The sequence below is a fragment of the Agelaius phoeniceus genome, chromosome 30, assembly GCF_051311805.1.
Source record: "Agelaius phoeniceus isolate bAgePho1 chromosome 30, bAgePho1.hap1, whole genome shotgun sequence".
Lineage (NCBI taxonomy): Eukaryota > Metazoa > Chordata > Aves > Passeriformes > Icteridae > Agelaius > Agelaius phoeniceus.
In genome coordinates, this window is record NC_135294.1 from 6,753,182 (window position 1) to 6,771,537 (window position 18,356).

At 59.7% G+C, this 18,356-nt stretch overlaps 1 protein-coding gene across 1 annotated transcript; it reads right to left on the minus strand.

Annotated features, from left to right (window-relative positions):
• Window positions 1-2,283: 2,283 nt before the first annotated feature.
• Window positions 2,284-18,012, minus strand: TCF7L1 (transcription factor 7 like 1). Its single transcript, XM_054650761.2, has 12 exons — window positions 17,655-18,012; window positions 17,513-17,573; window positions 16,665-16,795; window positions 8,414-8,497; window positions 8,014-8,146; window positions 7,383-7,485; window positions 6,888-6,971; window positions 6,467-6,610; window positions 5,334-5,493; window positions 4,676-4,783; window positions 4,072-4,144; window positions 2,284-3,294 (listed from the first exon to the last, which is right to left on the minus strand). The coding sequence occupies exons 1-12, from the start codon at window positions 17,853-17,855 to the stop codon at window positions 2,897-2,899; spliced, it is 1,680 nt and encodes a 559-aa protein (XP_054506736.2). The 5' UTR covers window positions 17,856-18,012; the 3' UTR covers window positions 2,284-2,896.
• Window positions 18,013-18,356: the final 344 nt, after the last annotated feature.

Genomic DNA, 18,356 nt, shown 5'->3' on the forward strand with positions numbered 1-18,356 from the left:
CTCCTGGATCCCCTGGAGGCACATCCAGAGAGTCCAGCCCTGCTGGGGACTATCCCGGACCTCCCTCATCCCGGGCTGCCAGCTCCATTTCACCCCCCAGCTCTGAGGAACATCGCCCACCCTGCCCAAAGCCGAGTGGAGCCCCAGACCTCCTGGTCACACCATCCCAAATGGAAATACACTGGATTTTTTCAGGGTTATGTACCCCAGGGTTTCCCTCTTCTAGAACCAGGGAATGGTTTAGGCTGGAAGGGACCTTAAAGGACAACTCCAGTCCCCTCCCGTGGGCAGACACAGCTCCTGTGGGAGCATTCCGGAGGATAATAAAATCCAAAAAGATCCCATTTTCCGTGGACAGCCACCCTGAATCCTGCATTTTCACCGCCATGATGGGACCATTCCGGAGGACAATAAAATCCAAAAAGATCCCATTTTCTGTGGACAGCCACCCTGAATCCTGCATTTTCACCCCCATGATGGGACCATTCCAGAGGAGAATAAAATCCAAAAAGATCCCATTTTCTGTGGACAGCACTGCTCCCCTGGTGTCACCTCCTGCCCAGGAGCAGGGCTTGGGGACCGAGTGCTCCTGGCAGGGCTCACCCCAGCCTGCCCCAGCTCCAGAGCACCACCAGGGAGTGGAACAGATGTTCCCTGTCCCCATGGGAAAGCCTCGAGTCAAACAAAGGAATATTCTCCTGCTGGAGCCCAACATCTGTCTGAGGCTGTCTGGCTCTGGCTGGGGTTTAATCCCTGTGACAGGGCTCTCTCCATGCCTCTAATGTCCCACGAAATCCAATCCAAGGGGCTGCTTGTCCCCAGCCTGCTCCTGGTGCTGGGGAGAGCGGGGCCAAGCCTCCTCCTCACCAAAAATCACTTTCTTGGAACAGTTTCTCTCAAAAAAGCTCAATTTTGGCTCTTTTCAGGCAATGGCCACGCACATTCTGGGTGACCCTAATCCCCGGCTGTGTGACACGTGGCTGCTCCTCCCCAGCTCCAGGCCAGAATTCACACATTTTTCTCTCTGAAAGCAAGAAATTTAAATCATTTGGAAATGTAAATAATGGAAGCACCTCCCAAATCTGGGTGTGGCCACAATAAGGGGGCACTCGGGGGGGTTTGGTGGGACCCCACAGCTGCTCCCAGCTCCCAGCCCGGCTCTGGCAGCTCTGGGATGCTCCAAGCTAGCAATTCCAGCTGCCCACATGATGGTCCTGGGCTGGACAGAGCAGCCACGCTCCTGCTGGAGCTTGCAAAGGCGTCAGGAGCTTCCACAAGGTTTTGGAGCTGGCCCCAGGTGTGTCTTGTGGCCATGCCCATGGCTGGGGCCTGGTTCAGGGGTGGGTTTTTGTAGTTCTGCCCAGCTCTGGTAGGAAAATCCTAAAATCCAGGTGTTTTCTGCTGCAGATATGGATGCCGACACCTCTCACATCTGGAAAACACAGACAGATCCTCCTCAGTCCCATGAAGTTCCCTTTCCCCTTACCTGCAGACAGGTGCCTGCTGCTGCTCCACTTCCTTACAAACTCTTCCCTGGGGGCTTCTCAGCACTGGAAAGGAGAAGAGAAATGTCACAACAGGAGGAAAAAGTGTCCCTGGTGCCCCAAATGCACCAAAGTCCCAGCAGACCCAGCAGCTGTGGATGGGCTCACCCATCATTGATGCTGTTTGGGAACTGGGGGACACCGTGGTCCCCAAAATAAAGGTGAGGTGCAGGTAGAGAGCAGCCAGGCTGGGCCTGGGAGGCAGGAGCAGGGCAGGGAGTTCCAGAGGGGAATGGAACAGGGCTGTGAACGCCGTAAATTAACTCCAGGCAGGTGCGGCTCCAGGTCAGTCTGCAACAGAGACAAAATCATGAGTTCCAGGGGCAAAACTGGGGATTTTTCCTGCTGAAATACAAGGAGAGGAAAGAGTCCTGATATACCCAAGTATGGAGCTGACTGAGGACTCCAAGTGGGTTGAAAATCCATCGGGTTGGTTTTCTGCAGGTCCTTTTTCATGCCTGGTTTGGAAGAAGCAGCCCCAGCGCACCCAGTACACACCAGTAACTCCCAGTGCCCGGCTCCTCAGGCACTGGTTCACCCAACCCCACGTGTCCTGATGCCTGGGTGAGTCCAGCAAAGCTGTACTCTGTTGGTGGCACCCCAAAATCCCCCTGAGCCCAGAGCTGTTCAGGGATGCTGGAGCTCAGGAGCAGGAATTCCATCCCGAGGTATTTCCCAGGAAAGTGGCAGAGGAAAAGTGGCGAGCGCTTCCCACAGAGACCACACTCACACCGCCAGCTGCAGCTGCAGTTTTTATTTCCTTTTGTGAAAAATAACAGGATTTTTTGAGGTGATAAAAACACAACCCCTCCCAGGGCTCAGCCCCAGGCCCTGCCCAGCCCAGCAGGAGCGTGGGCAGGGGCAGCACCGACGGAGCAGCACCCCCGGGGCAGCACCAGCTCCGTGCCAGGGCATGGAGCAGGATTTTGGGAGCAGCTGGAGGCGTTCCTGCTCCTGGAGCCGAGATGGAGAGCCAGTTCCAGCCCACGCCTGCCGTGCAGGGGCTGGCACCACCGTGAGGGTCCATCTCTGTGCTCCATGGCAGCGATGGGCATCAGTTCCTCCCTCAGAGATCCCCCTCGGCGGCACCTTCTGGAGGGTCTATTCCATTATTTTTTTTTCTTTTTTTTTTTTCTCTCCTTTTTTTTAATAAAAACAGTCTTTAGGTTGACCGCTGGCAGCAGCTCTGAGCAGAAAGCCCCTTCCCTCCAGAGCCTGCTCCCACAGAGTTCAGAAAGGGTCAAATATTGACCAATAACGGTTTTGGCTGCGTTCGAATCTTGATTGTGGCTTCTGCAATGTACAGCGGGGAGGGGACGGGGTGGGGAGGACAAGGAGGGGAGGTTTGTCCCTCAGTCAGCGGGTTTGGTGACCAGGGACAGCGGCTGCGTCTGCAGCGCGGCCAGGGCGGCCGGCATGGCGCCGGGCGGGGAGGCCAGCAGGGCCGAGGGGGTCCCCGAGGTGAAGGGGACGGGCCTGGAGAGCAGCGAGGAGGAGGAGGAGGAGGAGGAGGAGGAAGAGGAAGAGGAGGATTTGCTGAGCTGGGCCCGGGCCTCGGGCTTGGTGGTGAGCGAGAGTGGCTGGGCCTGCTCCGAGTGCGTGGCGGCCGGCGCGGCCGGCGAGGCCAGAGCGGCCGATGGCGTGGCCGGAGAGTCCAGCATGGAGCCGTGCGACGAGGCCGGGCTGGGGCACGGCTTCTCGGGCAGGAAGGGCACCACGCAGGGCTTCTTGCTCCGGGCGGGCAGCGAGCCTGCAGGGACAGGCATGGCGGGCGTGAGGGGACAGGGACAGCGTGAGGGGCATGAGGGGACAGGGACGGCGTGAGGGGACAGGCACAGCGTGAGGGGCATGAGGGGACAGGGACAGTGTGAGGGGACAGGGACGGCATGAGGGGACAGGGACGGCGTGAGGGGCATGAGGGGACAGGCACAGCAGCATGAGGTGTAGCAGACTCCATGGAGCTGGCCAGAACTCCATGGAAGGCTGAGACTTAACAGTAGGAACTGCTGTCATGATGAGTCATGATGAGACAGCAAAATAAGCTCCCATCTTCAGCTTCTCGGCCTATAGCTTGTCTCTGTAACCCCATAGGTCACTTTTTCCCTAACCTTTACTATTGGACAAGTTTGGATTCCCCCGTACCCTATAAAAAGGGGCTGTTTTAGCCCATTCGGCAGAAGAAGAGCCGTCACTGGAACCCTTCACAGATCCCTCAATAAACCCATTGCTGTGGAACGCCATGACCTCTCCTTCTCCTCTCTCACGTCTGCCCCTAGCCCTACGGCGCTTTTGGCAAGCACAAGCTGAAATCCTAAGAGAGCTGATAATCACTAAAGAGCTGAAAATCACTTAGCTTGCCAAAGGTAGCCACGGCTTCGAGCTGCGCGGGTATTCGGGCACTCTGTCTCCCAGAGGGACTGAGTTATCCAGATAAATAAAGACTGCCTGGCTCGGGGTTAAGCTTAATCAGAAGACCTGGGGCCCTATCAATGAGGGGCACGGGGGGACACGGGCGGGGGGCACTCACCGTCGGCATCGGGGCCCTGCTGCTGCTGCTGCTGCTGGGCCAGCTTCTCGCGCTTCCGCTTCTTCTTCTTGCCCTGGAACACAGAGTTTCAGCTCCTCCCGCGGCTCCAGGCCGCCACGGGGGTGCTGGGGTGGGAAACGTGGATGGGAGAGCACGTGGAGGGGATTGGAACTGTCACACGCTGTCACAGCAGCCTGAGCACAGCCAGACCCCTGAGTTCTGCCCCCGAGCACAGCCAGCCCCCTCCCAGCACCCCAAACTCTGCCCCCCAGGCACAGCCAGCCCCCTCCCAGCACCCCAAACTCCCAAACTCTGCCCCCGAGCACAGCCAGCCCCCTCCCAGCACCCCAAACTCTGCCCCCCAGGCACAGCCAGCCCCCTCCCAGCACCCTAAACTCTGCCCCCGAGCACAGCCAGCCCCCTCCCAGCACCCCAAACTCTGCCCCCGAGCACAGCCAGCCCCCTCCCAGCACCCCAAACTCTGCCCCTGAGCACAGCCAGCCCCCTCCCAGCACCCCAAACGCTGCCCCCCAGGCACAGCCAGCCCCCTCCCAGCAGCCAGACCCCAGGAAGGGGCTGGGGGCCCCAGGGGGGTCACACGTACGTAGTTGTCCCTTGCTGACCAGGTCGGGTAGAGCTGCGAGTGCAGCTGCCGCTCCTTCCGCGCCAGCTCGTAGTACTTGGCCTGCTCCTCCCGGGACAGCGAGTGCCACTGCGGGGACAGCACGCTGGGGACCCCAGAACTGCCCCGGGGACCCCCAGAGCCACGCTGGGGACCCCAGAACTGCCCCAGGAACCCCCAGAGCCATGCTGGCGACCCCAGAGTCACTCTAAGAACCCCAAAGCCAGGCTGGGAACCCCCAAACCCCCACTGGAGACCCCAGAACCAGGATGGGAGCCCCCAGATCCACGCTGGAGACCCCAGAGCCAGGATGGGAACCCCAAAACCAGGCTGAGAATCCCCAGATCCACACTGGAGACCTCAGAGCCAGGCTAGAGACCCCAAATGCACACCAGAAACACCGAATACGTGCTAGGATGCCCAGGGCTATGCTGGAGACCTCAAAGGCACACACTGGAAACCCCAGAGGTGGCTGGAATCCCCAAATCCACACTGGAGACCTTGAGCACCTGCTGCCCACCCCATGCCAGGTCAGCAGGAGCTCCCTGGGGCTCCCTGGGCCGGCAGTGCCCAGGTGGGGTCTGATCCAGGGGAGAAGTGAAAGCGGGGTCTCTGCAGTGTCCCCGGGGCCCCCCTGTACCCTCCGTCCCAGGATCTGGTTGATGGCCGCGCTCTCCTTCAGCGTGCACTCGGCCACCACCTTGGCCCTCATCTCCTTCATGTACAGCATGAAGGCGTTCAAAGGCTTCTTGATGTGCGGCTTCTTCTCCTCCTCCTTCTTCACGGCCACGGGGGATTTCCTGCCGGGGGAGCGGGACAGGGGCATCAGGGCCACGGACGCGTTTTATGGAAAATCACAGACATGTTTTATGCAAAATCCCTTCCTTAGGGTTTTTCCTCCTGAGAAGCTGAGAGGCCTCAGGAACAGAATGTAACCAATGGTTATCTGCTGCTGTGGAATGCAACAGGTGCATCTGGGATTGGCCTCATGTGGTTGTTGCTAATTAATGGCCAATCACAGTCTAGCTGTCTCAGACTCTGGTCAGACACAAGATTTTATTATCATTATTTTATATTCTTTTGTTATAATTTCTTTCTATTCTTTGCTAGCTTTCTGATGAAATTCTTTCTTCTATTCTTTTAGTATAGTTTTAACATATAATTCTAATATAATATATTAATATATAATTTATATACTATAATATTATATTACATTATAATATATTAATAAACATTACATAATACATTAGTATATTATATTAATATATAATAATATATAATATAATACATAGTATATATTATAAATAATGCAATAATATATAATACATGTTGTAATATATTAAGATATAATTTCAATATAATATATTAATTTAATTAAATTTTAAATTTAATTTTTAAATTTTTAAAATGTAAATTTAATTTTTAAAATTAAATATAATTTTTAAATTTTAATTTTTAAATTTCAATTTTTAAATTTAAAATTTAAAATTTTGAAATTTTAAATTTAATTTTTTTAAACTAAATTTACTTTTTACTTTAAATTTAATTTTTAAATTTTAATTTTTAAATTTTAATTTTTAAATTTTAATTTTAATTTATGATATATTATAACATATCATTTTGATATAATATACATCATAAAATAATACACCAGCCTTCTGAAACAGGGAGTCAAGATTCTCTCTCCTCGTCCTGGGACCCCTGCGAGCACCAACCCGGGTCAGGACCCCCAGGAGCAGCCCCTGTCCCCCCCCAGCCCCTGTCCCCACTCACGAGGTGCCGGCGGGGCTGGAGCTGGGCTGGGGGGGCTCCTGCTTGACGATGGGGGAGACGATGGTGGGGTGGGGGATGCCCGAGGGGTGCAGCCCGTGCCCGGGCGGGGGCACCACGTGCGGGGAGAAGCGGCTGGACATCAAACTGCAGGGGGGACAGACAGCAGGGGTGGGCACGGGACCCCCCAGAACTGCCCGGGTTCAGAGAGCCCCTGCCCCAACCCAGCTGGGAGCCCCGAGAACGTGCCAGAGCCCAAAACGCACACTGGAAACCCCGAAAACGTGCTGGAACCCCAAATCCACCCTAGAAACCCCAAATCCACCCCAGAAAACCCAAACCCGCCCCAGAGACCCCAAACCCGCCCCAGAGACCCCAGACCCGCCCCAGAGACCCCAGACCCGCCCCATAAGCCCAGCCCCACCTGGACATGGAGGCGTTCATGGCCAGGGCGGGGTAGGGGTGCCGGAAGCCCCCAGCAGGGATGGAGTACACGGGCTGTCCTTGCCTAAAAAACACGAATCTTTTGGGGAAAAAAGATCCTTTTCCACTTCATGGGCACCCCTGCGCTGCTCTTTCCATCTGCGGGATTCCCAAATTTTCCAGCAGCACGGAGTCCCCTCCCTTCCCACCCCAACAGGAGCTGCCCCAGCACCCCAAAACTGCCCCTGAGCACAGCCAGACCATTCCCAGCACAGCCAGCCCCTCCCAGCACCCCAAATTCTGCCCCCCAACCCCAAATTCTGCCCCCCAAGCACAGCCAGCCCCCTCCCAGCACCCCAAATTCTGCCCCTGAGCCCAAATTCTGCCCCCAAGCACAGCCAGCCCCTCCCAGCACCCCAAACTCTGTCCCCAACCCCAAATTCTGCCCCCAAGCACAGCCAGCCCCCTCCCAGCACCCCGAGCCCCCCGTCCTTACTGTGGCACGAGCCAGCCCAGCGGGGGTGGCAGCTGCCCCACGGCCCCGGGGGACAGGGGGTAGTAGGGGGGCAGCTCGGGGGGGTGCGGCGGCCGTGGGATCCCTGTGAGGGGCAGAGGGGGCAGGAGGGGGGGCTCAGAGCAGGGCCAGGGCAGCCAGGGAGCCCCCCGTGCCCCCCAGCAGCCTTCTGTGAGCAGCCCAGATCCCTGTGAGCACCCCAGACCCCTCTGAGCACCTCAGATCCCTCTGAGCACCCCAGATCCGCCCTTTGAGCACCCCAGATCCGCCCTTTGAGCACCCCAGATCCCCCCAGATCCCTCTGAGCACCCCAGATCCCCTCTTTGAGCACCCCAGATCCCCCCAGATCCCTCTGAGCACCCCAGATCCCCTCTTTGAGCACCCCAGATCTTTCCCCCACCCCCTGCTCCCCCCCAGGTGCCCCCAGCCCCATTCACCCCCAGGTGTCCCCCAGGTGCCCCAGCCCCATTCACCCCCAGGTGCCCCCAGCCCCATTCACCCCCAGGTGCCCCCAGCCCCATTCACCCCCAGGTGCCCCAGCCCCATTCACCCCCAGGTGCCCCAGCCCCATTCACCCCCAGGTGTCCCCAGCCATGCTCCCAGCCCCGCTCACCCGTTTTGGGGTCGATCTCAGGGCTCAGGTGCCCGGGGGGTGACCCGGGCGGGAAGGGTTCGCTGCTGTAGGTGATGAGCGGCGTCAGGGGGTGCATGTGATGGGCGTGCTGCACCACGGGCACCTTGTTGGACTGTGGGGAGAGCACAGGGGCAGGGCTCAGCCCATGGGAACAGCCCTGGGCAGCGGGGCAGCACAGCCAGGGCTGTCCCACCAGCCCTGAAACTGCCCCAGGGCAGTGTCCCTGCCCCAGTCATGGTGCCCCTGCCCCCCTTTGCTCTTTAAGATCCCTCCCCAGCCCAAACCACTCCCGAATCCCCCCCATGGAATGGGAGAGGGTCCCTGGCAGGGCTGGGGGTGCTGGGAACCCCCCCTGGGTCTGGGGGCTGCCCTCTCTCACCAGGTGGGCGGGTGAGGGCGAGCTCCTGTCCTTGAGCGTGGCCCCGGCCGGCACGTCCAGGAGTGGCCACTTCATCTGCAGGTACTGTGGGAGGGATGGACACTGCCCTGTGCACTGCCCCACGCAGCCCTGGCCCCAAAAAACCCGGCCCCAAAAAAACCCTGCCCCAAAAAAACCCCCTGCCCCAAAAACCACCCCAGCCCTCCAGGGACCCCACACAGCCCTGCCCCAGACACTGCACCAGGCCTGAAACAGCCCCCCAGCCCCAAAATCACCCCAGTCCTGGCCTCAAACATCCTCTGACCCCAAAACACCCCAAAACATCTCCAGTCCCAAAGCTCCTCCTGATACCAAAACACTCCCAGCCCCAAAGCACCCCCAGCCCTGAAACATCCCACTCAGCCCCAAAACATTCCTACTGCCCTCCAAAATAACCCTACCCCCAAAACATTCCCCAGCCCCAAAACTTCCCCTAATCCCAAAGTCCTCCCTAGCTCAGAAACAACCCTCTGACCCCAAAACATTCCCTGGCCTTGCCTGCACAGCCAGCCAAGGACACCCCAACCATGGGCAAAGAGGTTTTGGGGTTTTTCTCCCTTTCTGGTTAACATCGTGCTGTGACTCTGGGGTGTCTCCCTGGCACCCCAAAAAAGGGGCTTTGTGTGTGTTTGGGGGGCCAGAGGCAGCTCCCGAGGACAGCAGGAGGGAGGGAGGGAGGGTCCCTGGAGATGCCAGGGCTGCAGAATGTGGGAACGTGGCTGCAGCAGCTGCTGCAGGAATTTCCCCAGACACAAACCTGCCTGAGCCAGGGCAGCTGGAGAGAAAACCCAGCAGGAGCTTGGGGCAGCGTTAACCCTTCCAGGACCCCCACCCAGGACCCCCCTGGCACAGCACAGCCCCAGAGCTGAGGGGGATCCCTCCTGATCCCACCATTCCCACAGCACAGGGGATCCCCAAACACCTGGGTCACTGTCACCCCAGGTTCACTGTCACCTGTGGACTGGCCATGACCTGCCAGCCGTCACCTGTGGGCTCACTGTCCCCCCTGGGCTGGCTGTCACTGTCACCCCAGGCTCACTGTCCCCCATCCCTCCCTGGCATGAGGAGCTGCTCCCCAAGGGACACCTTTGCTGCTCCCTCCAAATCTGGATCATCCTCAGGGCCAGGGCAGCCAAAATGTCCCGAGAGCTCCAGGGCCACACTGGGGTGGCACTGGGGTCACCCCCCTGTCCCCAGCCCCCACACTGGGGTCACCCCCCTGTCCCCAGCCCCCACACTGGGGTCACTCCCTGTCCCCAGCCTCCTCCCACACTCCAAGCACCAGATGAGACCCTCGGTGCTCCCCCAGTTGTGTGTCCATGTCCAGGACAGAGCAGGAGGTGCCCCCCAGCTCTGAGCCCCCCAGCCCAGCCCAGAGGGGCTTTCTGGGCTGCCCTGTAGGAAGAGGAGGCGCCAGGGGATGGGGACAGCCCTGGGGGAAGCTCTGGGGATAAAAGGCTGATTCTCATTTTGGGGCCATTTCGGGAGCCTGGGGAAGGGAAAGGGAGGAACAGGGGGGACCCTTTCAAAGTACACAAAGCGAGGGGAGCTGCTGAATGGTTCAGTGGTGATGTGGAGAAATGACAAAATGACCCCCCCTCCCCTCCTCTTCCTCCCCATCCCGTGGCTCCAGCTGGGACACAGCCCCCACTGTCCCCCCACTGGGGACCCGAGCTGTGAAACAGCAGCAAAAAAAAAAATTAAAAAGAGGAAAATAGTTGAAAATCGGTCACATTCCAGAGAGATTAGAGCCAGCCCTGGGTGCTCGTTACCAGCCAATTAAAAGCAGGGGTAACTCCTTCCCTGCTGGAGCCCCCAGACCCAGGAGAGGGGGCCAGGGGATGCCCTGAGGTCCAACTGGGGGCGTTCACCAGAGGATTCCCACTCCTCCTGCTCTGCCCAGGCCCCAGCCCAGCTGTGCTGCTTCCCTGGGAAGGGGGAGAGCCCCTGGTGGGGCTGGCCCTGGGTCCCGCTGAGGGTCCTGGTGTGGCAGAACCCCAGGGCCGCAGGTCCTGGCAGCTCCACGTGCCCATGGCCCCTGTCCCAGAGGGTTTGTCCCCCTGTCCCAGGGCTCCATCACCCTGCCCTGGTCCCAGCCCCTCCTGTCCCCCTGTCCTGGCCCCTCTGCTCCCTTTTCCCCCAAAATTCATCCCAAAATCACGCCAGGCCAGACAGGACAGGCCAAGCATTGGGGCAGGAAATGGGGGTTTGTAGGATGTTTAATGGAGGCCCCCAAAATCTTTGTCCAGGTGTGGCCACTGCAGCCCCATGGCATCCCAAGATCAAGGTTTGAGCAGTGTCACTGGACTGTTTGGGAAAAAAACACCCAAATTTGGCTCCAGGAGTGACAGGGAATGGGATTTTGCAGAGAAATGGCGATGCTGGGCTCAATGCATCATCCAGTTCCTTAAAACTTTGTGTTTGGGCATAAGAAGGTGGGAAAAAAACCCCCAAATCTGCCCTGGCAGAAGGGCCTGGGGCTGCACCCAGGATGCTGCAATGGGGATTGGGGGAAGCCCCAAAATGGGGAAAAAGGGAATGGGAAAAGGAGAAAAATGGGAAAGGGGGAAAGCAGAGGGGAAAGCCGGGACCTGGCCTCTCACCCTCCTGAGGCAGGACAGGGTGCCCTTCACACCCCAACAAATCACCCAACGCCAACAACCAGGGAGCAAAGCCAGGAGCATCCCGGCCCCACAGCTGCTGCATTCCCTGGGATAACTGGGGAGGCAGAAATCCCAATTACAGCTGGATTTACAGCCCAGGCAAGGAGACATAAATCTCTCCCCCACCCCCGCCATCCCTCCGCTTCCCAGCCAAATAATCTCCTCCAGATGTTGCCCATGAGCACCAGGATGACAAATTCCAGCCAGGAGACTCCTGGGAGGGTCTCCTGCACCCCCACATCCCAGGGAGAACCCCCAAAATAGGAGTTCTTGTCCCACCAGGATTTAGGGTTTCTACAGGCTGATGTAGGGTTGATGCAGGAGACATCTCCAGGTTCCCTTCTGGCATTTTCTGGGTGACAGCAGCCAGGCAAAGGGTGTCCCAAGTGGGGACAGGGATTTTGGGGTGGGAATGAGGGTTTGGGACACCCTAACAACAGATGTTTGTCCATTCCCATAACACAGCCACAGACACCAGATGGGAAATGCCACAGGGGCTGGGGTGGGGAGGTGGGAAAAGTGGCTGGGAGATGAAAAATAAGTTAAAAAAAACCAAAAAAAACCAAACAAAAACTCAATTTGGGATGAGTTTGGAGAGGTGGGACTTGTGCTACCTCATCTCCACCCACAGATCCCACATCAACACCCTGGGGACACCTGAGGGAGAGCTGGGGCCCAGGGATGGGATGGGAATGGGATCCGTGGGATGGGATGGGATCCGTGGGATGGGATGGGATCCATGGGATGGGAATGGGATCCATGGGATGGGAATGGGATCCATGGGATGGGATCCGTGGGATCCATGGGATGGGATCCATGGGATCCGTGGGACGCTGGGGATGAGGCTGGAGCACTGCAGTGGGGACAGCCCAGGGCGGCCCTGGCCCTGCTCCTCACTGGGTGCCCCGAGCCTCCCCCACCACAGAGGACCCCAGCCCCTGCTCCCTGTCCCACAGCCAGTGGCCCCAGACCCTGCTGCTGGCCCAGGCTTTTGTCTGCACTCCCTCAATGGATCCATTCATGTCCTGCATCCTCCGGGGGATCCCAGCAGCAGCAGCAGCGGGCTCAGCCTGCCCTGGCCACCAACAGCCCTGTCCAGAGCATCCCCAGGCTGGGGGTGACACCAGCACAGCAGCCCCAGTGCTGCCCCTCCCCTGCCCTCTGCCAAGCCCTGAGCAGCACCCTCAGCATCCTCAGCATCCCCAGGGATCCCCAAGATCTCCAGGGATCCCGGGCTGAACACACAGGGGCGAAATCCCTGCCAAAAAAACACCAGAAAAAAGGCAAACCGAGGAGGGGCACATCGGCCCTCCCCCTCCTCCTCCCCACCTCCATCCCCTTTCCCCAAACTCCCAGAGACCGAACACAACACACCCGCTCCCAGTCCCGACCCTTCTTCCCTTATCCCTCCTCTTCCTCCATCCAGGATGCACCGGGCACTTCCCCCCGGGTTCCTCTTCCCTCCCGAGCTCCCGCCCGCGACTTCAAGGAAGGAAAACTAATGAAAAGCAGCTGCTGGGAATTCCAGAAGGATGATGAATGCGCCTCAGTCCCGGAACAATCCCAGGGCTGAGCAGAGGCGCCCCGAGCACTTACTTCATCGCTTTAATTTGGGAATCGTGTTAGAAAAGGAGGGAGGAGGGAGGTTCGGGGGGTGGAAACCTCCTGTAGGTCTGCAAACCCCGCCCGCGGGGTAATTAGCCGAAGAGCATAATTAAGGAGCGGGATAAAGGGGCCATTGTGTGCGGCAGCCCTGCAGAGGCTGGCAGCAGGGAAACTGAGGCACGGGGAGGGCTCGGGGCCGGGAAGGGCTGGATCAGCCCAGCAGCTGCACACAGCAACGAGGACAAGCCAAAACGTGGGGAAAAACCGGGGTTTTTCCTTAATATTTACCAGGTGGGGAAGGAAGGCGGCGCTGGTGGGGGGCAAATCCCAAATAAATGAGAAAATCCCAAATTAGCGCAGCAGGAAGGAGGAGGAACTGCCGTGGTCCCAGGATGCTGAGAGCAGGCCCTCACGCCAGAAAAATCCCCCCATTCCAACACCTCCATCCGCATCCCAGTGCCAAAATCCCTCCAGGCCCTGCCAGAGCCGCCAGCAAGACCCGCCCGGTTTTTGGAGCAGCCCTTTTCCCTGCCAAAAATCCGTATTTTAATCATTTTCCTTGGCAGCAGCGCAGTTAAGGATCTATTTTCTTTAGGAGACAGATAGGGCTCTGTATCCTCGGGAATTCATCGCAGGAGTGGCGCAAAAAAAGCCGGAATAGGTCCAGGTTATGGATTTTTCCCTCATTTATTTTGGGATCGCAGCCTGCCGAGGCGCATTAATTACACCGAGGTGCATTAATTACACCGGCACGGCGTCGGGAGAGCTGTTTGGATGGAATTCCACGCCTGAGGAAGGTTTGGATTTATTTAAATCCTCGCCTCCAGACTCGAATTCCTGGGGTTAAACTGGTTTTTTTGGGAATGGTGCCAATCCTGTGCATGGTCGCTGCTCCGTGCCTGGTTCCCATCTACTTCCCAAGCGGGAGGAAGATGCTGGGATGAGGTTTTACCCAGTATGGATCCCTCTCGTTCTGGGTTTGGGGTAAAACCCATCAGCTCCACACCATCCTGATGGAATGGATCCGGCATCGTGGCAATGGGGATTTGCATCCATCCAGCTCAGGCACATCCAGGGTATTTCCTCTCCATGCACCTTGCAGACCTTTGTGTCGTTGGGAATGATCCCAAGGAGCCAAACACAGCCTCACAGGTCCCAAATTCCTGGTTGGAATTGAGGAAAATTGGCAGAAAGGCCGCTCCAAACAATGCCATCATTAGATTCCAGCAAATTCTTTCACCATCACAGCAGAGCCCCAAAATTCTCCCTGGGCAGAAACTGCCAGGGAAGTGATCCTGGGGACCACGGAGACTTCCCAAATTCCAGATCCCAGCTGGAAGTAACCCAGGAGCAAAATGAATTCACACGGATTGAAGAGCAGGAGCATCCATCCATTGGTGCTTGGTGGGTTGGCACAGGGATGTGACTTCTTCTCCTGGTTTGGAGTGTGGGAAGGCACTGTGTAACCAGATTCCTAAACATTCCCCAGATTTCCATAGATATCCCAGATTTTGGAGCGGAGAATTGCAGAATTCCCAGTATTCCAAAGTAAGTCCTCCAGCTGTTTGGCTGTCAGATCAGCGCTGGCACTTGCAGACTCATCCATCCCCTGGATCCAACACCTTCCTGGCCACCTCCTCGGGGCACCTCCCAGCCCCGGAGATTATCTGGGGTTTGGGTTTCTTCTCCCAGAACCTTCCTTCTCCCTTCAACCCACAGCACCTGGGTGGGTGCCACGGCCTCCGGGATGGCTGCGTCCTGCAGATCAGCTCCTTCCCTCCAACACCGGGGCAAAACCAACAAGGAAACGGGGGAAGGATGTTCCCGAGGCAGGCTGTGCCTCCTGCCACCCCGGAGCTCCTCCGCGTGTCCGGGCTCATCCTGAGGATGAGGGTTTGGAGCTCGGTGCCCTCGGGCCGTGCTGCGTGTGGGGATGTGGGGCTGGATCCAGGGGGACTGGGAGGCTGCTGCCAGCACAGGGCTGGGAAACTCTGCCTGGGTGTATCCGGGTGCTGTGTCCAGCACAGGGCTGGGAAACTCTGCCTGGGTGTATCTGGGCACTGTGTCCAGCTGTGCCTGGATATATCCAGGAAGGATCAGGGTGCTGTGTCCAGCAGAGGACAGGGAAGCTGTGCCTGGATGTATCCAGAGTGAAATTGGGAGGCTGTGTCCAGCACAGGGCTGGGAAGCTGTGCCTGGGTGTATCCAGATGCTGTGTCCAGCTCCATCAAGGATTCTGTTCCCAGAGGCCGAGGTGAGGAGTGAGGAGGCTGCGCCCGTGTGGATCCAGGGTCAGATCCAGGATGCTGTGCCCAGACGGGGTCAGGGATGCCTGGAGGGATCAGGAACAGGATCCAGCAGGAGATCGATCATGTTGAGCCAGCAGGACCTGGTGTGGGGTTGAGGATGCTGCACACACAGGATCACAGGTGCTGAGCCTGGCTGGATCCAGACCTGGGCCAAGGATCCTCTGTCCTGCAGTCTCCTGTCTGATTGAGGATGCTGAGCCTTGCTGGGTCTGGGTGAGGGTCAGGGTGCTGTGCCCAGATGGGTCCAGAGCAGGACCAAGGATGCTCTGTCCTGACTCTTCTGTTTGATTGAGGATGCTCAGGGTCAGGGTGCTGTGCCCAGATGGATCCAATGTGGGCCTGGGGACACCGTGACCATGCTGGGGTCTGGCTCCCTGTGCTGCACACCGTGGGGGCTCACAGAAGGGGCTTGGTGCTGGGCACAGAGCTCTGCTGCTCTCCCGTGGCATCCAGAGCATCACGCAATCCCCCGACCCGCCCCCAGCATCCCCACACGCCCCTCACCAACCGGAGGCCCCATTCCGTCGGAATTCAGCCCAAATCCAGGCTTTCCCAAGCCCAGCCATCCCTCTGAAACATCCGGGAGGCGACACCCGCTCCAGCCCCTGTTAATTAATCCCCTTTCTGGGATTCATTAAATCATCGTTAGTGGCCGCTTGTGACGGATCCCGAGCCCAATCCCTGCTCATTATCCCGGATTCCCTGCCAGTGTTTGGCATCGCGGTCAGTCCTGCTTCATCCCCAAAACCTCCTAATCCCAGGAGTGACAAATTGGGAATACAACCTTTATCCAGCCGGGATAATTAGCTTATCTGCCCTCCCCATCCCGGGATTTGCACTTCACGGCCGCTCCAACCAGTTGCTTCCAGGAAAGCAAAAGCAGGAAAACCCTCAAAATACGGAAAACCCTCCGGGCGAACCAGCCGGGTTCCGGGATTCCGAACCATTACAAACACTGTTATCCCATGTAGGCTCCACATGGGAACGCAGTTCCCCGTGGATCCGGAGAAATAACACGCGGAAAAGCATCACCGGAGCGAGATTACACCTGGACAATCAGGAGCGAGGGGGCTCCCACTGTCAGCATCCCTCGGGACCCCCGGAGGGCTGAGAATTCCCTCCTCCCTCGGGCGGGGGCTCAGAATTCCTCCCGGGATGGCCCCGTAGGGAACACCTTGTGTTCCTAAAGCACCTTCACATCCCTCAAATCGCTTTCGGATGCTGCCCGAGAGGTTGAGCGGGATGGTTTGGGGGCCGAGGGACTCTGCCGAGGGGAGGGGGTCGCTCCCCCTCTCCCACCCCCCCCCAGTTCTCGCTCAATTTGCTTAATCACTTCTCCCCCCGCGGCCAATGTTGGCCCATTAACGGCTCTAAAACCCTTTTAAATGAGAAAAGCAGCAGCTCAGGGTCAGGTTTCGGGGCGGGTCCCCCGGAGCGAAGCCCCCCCAAACTCCCCACCCCCCTCAAAGCTCCCCCCCAAAAGGGGCGAAGTGAGCCAGAAGTAAAATAAATAAACCAAATTTCTTGAGGGTTTTTTTAGCATCAGGTGGTCGCTTTGCTGCAGGACGGGCTTGGGGGGGTCTGAGCACCCGCGAGAGGTGAGGAGAGGCTGGGGAGGGCCCGGGGGGCACTTACGGTGCGGGCTCCGCCGGGGGACAGGGCTCCGTTGGCGAGGTAGGGGCTGCCCAGCTCCGGGAGCATCAGGAAGGGGTACCCGGGGTAGGGGGGGCCCTTAAAGAAACCCCCATCCTGCTGCCGTCTGACCACTGCGGAGAGAAGGGAGGGGGGCGTCAGGGGGCGGCGGGCGGGGGCGACCCTCGGGGGATGCCCAAATCCCTTGGGGGGGGGGGGCGCGGGTTCTTCCGGGCGTCTCCGACGGAATTTTGGGGGAGTCCTTGGTTCTCGCGGAGGGTGGGGGGGGGTCCCTCGGGGGGGGCCCAAGTCGCTTGGGGGGGGTCCTTGATGTTCTCGGGGTTTCTCGATTTTCTAGGGATTCCCACTCGGGGGGCAGCTGGGTGCGCCCCTCTGGGGGTGCCCAAGCCCCTCTGGGGGGGCTTTTGCGGGATCCCCGCTGGGGAGGGGCCCGGACAGTTCCCTTGGGGGTGTCCCTGGTCCTTCTGGGGGGGTCTCGGCTGCGCGGGGCAGCCCCGGGGTGGCGGCTCCCGGTGCCGGTCACTCCCCCCCGAACGGAGCCGGTCCCGGGGGCGTCGCGCAGCCACGGGGGCACCGATCCATGCCCGGGGCCGGTTACCGGGGCGGGGACGTGGGAGGGGGGACACGGGGGAGCGGGACACGGGGGGGACACGCAAGGGGGGAGCGGGCCCCGGCCCCAGGGGGACACCGCGGGGAGGAGCGCAGGACACGGTGGGGCGGGGGGGGCACACAAGGGGTCCCGCCCGCAGCGGGGGCGGAAACAAAGAAGTTGGGAAGTGCCGGCGGGTCCCGGGGGATGCGGCGGGGAGCGGGGAGGGGGGGTCCGGTACCTTCTGCCAGAGAGTCCCGCGGCTTCTGGAAACTTTCCCGGGGCGGCGGGGGCCGCTCCGCCTGCGGGGAGAGGCGGTGAGCGGAGCGGGGCCGGGCGGGGGGCGCCTCCCCCCGGCTCCCCGCCGCCGCCCCCCGCCTCACCTCGGGGCCGGGGCCGGCCGCGGCGCCGGGGCCCCCCCGGTTCTCGGTCTCGCTGACCAGCGAGGACTTGAGCTCGTCCAGGTCCCCGTGGGCCGAGCCGCGCCCCGCGCCCTTGTCCTGCTCCTCGCCCTCGTCCTGGAAGGCGATGAGCTCGTCGGGGGCCCCCAGGTCGTCCCCCCCCGTGGGTTCCAGCTGCGGCATCGTGGGGTCCCGCCCCGGCCCCGCCGGGCCCCGCCGCCGCCACCGCCCGGAGGGTCGGGAATGCGCGGGGCGGCGGGGCGGGGAGGAGCCGGGATGCAAACCGACACCGGGGGCCGGGCAGGGGCTCGCGCCGCCCCGCCGGGCCCGCTCCGCTCCGCAAGGGTCCCGCACCGGCCCCGCACCGGCCCCGCTCGGTCCCGCCGCGACCGGGGCTCCCTGCACGTTCCGGGCCCCCCCATCCCGTCCGTGCCGCCCTCATCCCATCCGGGGCTCCCCCAGCCGGCCCGGGGTGCCCCAGCTGGGATCCCCCCGTCCCACGCAGGGTGTCCCCTCCCACCCGTGCCCCCCGTCCCGTGCGGGTGTCACCTCCCGTCCGAGGGTTCCAGTGCCCCCCATCCCACGCGGGGTGACACTCCTGACACATCTGAATGTTCTCAGCTTACTCATGGTCCCCCTCTTTCTGTCCGTGTTCCTGCCACCCCGCACCCCGCCCTGGGGTCC

What these genes read in the sequence shown, in the direction of transcription:
- TCF7L1 (XM_054650761.2), bottom strand. Translation starts at nt 17,855, where the DNA reads ATGCCGCAGCTGGAACCCACGGGGGGGGACGACCTGGGGGCCCCCGAC. An exon ending in GCGGGACTCTCTGGCAGAAG is followed by an intron (nt 16,796 to 17,512) that starts GTACCGGACCCC and finishes TTCTCTCCGCAG; the next exon opens with TGGTCAGACGGCAGCAGGAT. An exon ending in CGCCCTCACCCGCCCACCTG is followed by an intron (nt 8,147 to 8,413) that starts GTGAGAGAGGGC and finishes CTCTCCCCACAG; the next exon opens with TCCAACAAGGTGCCCGTGGT.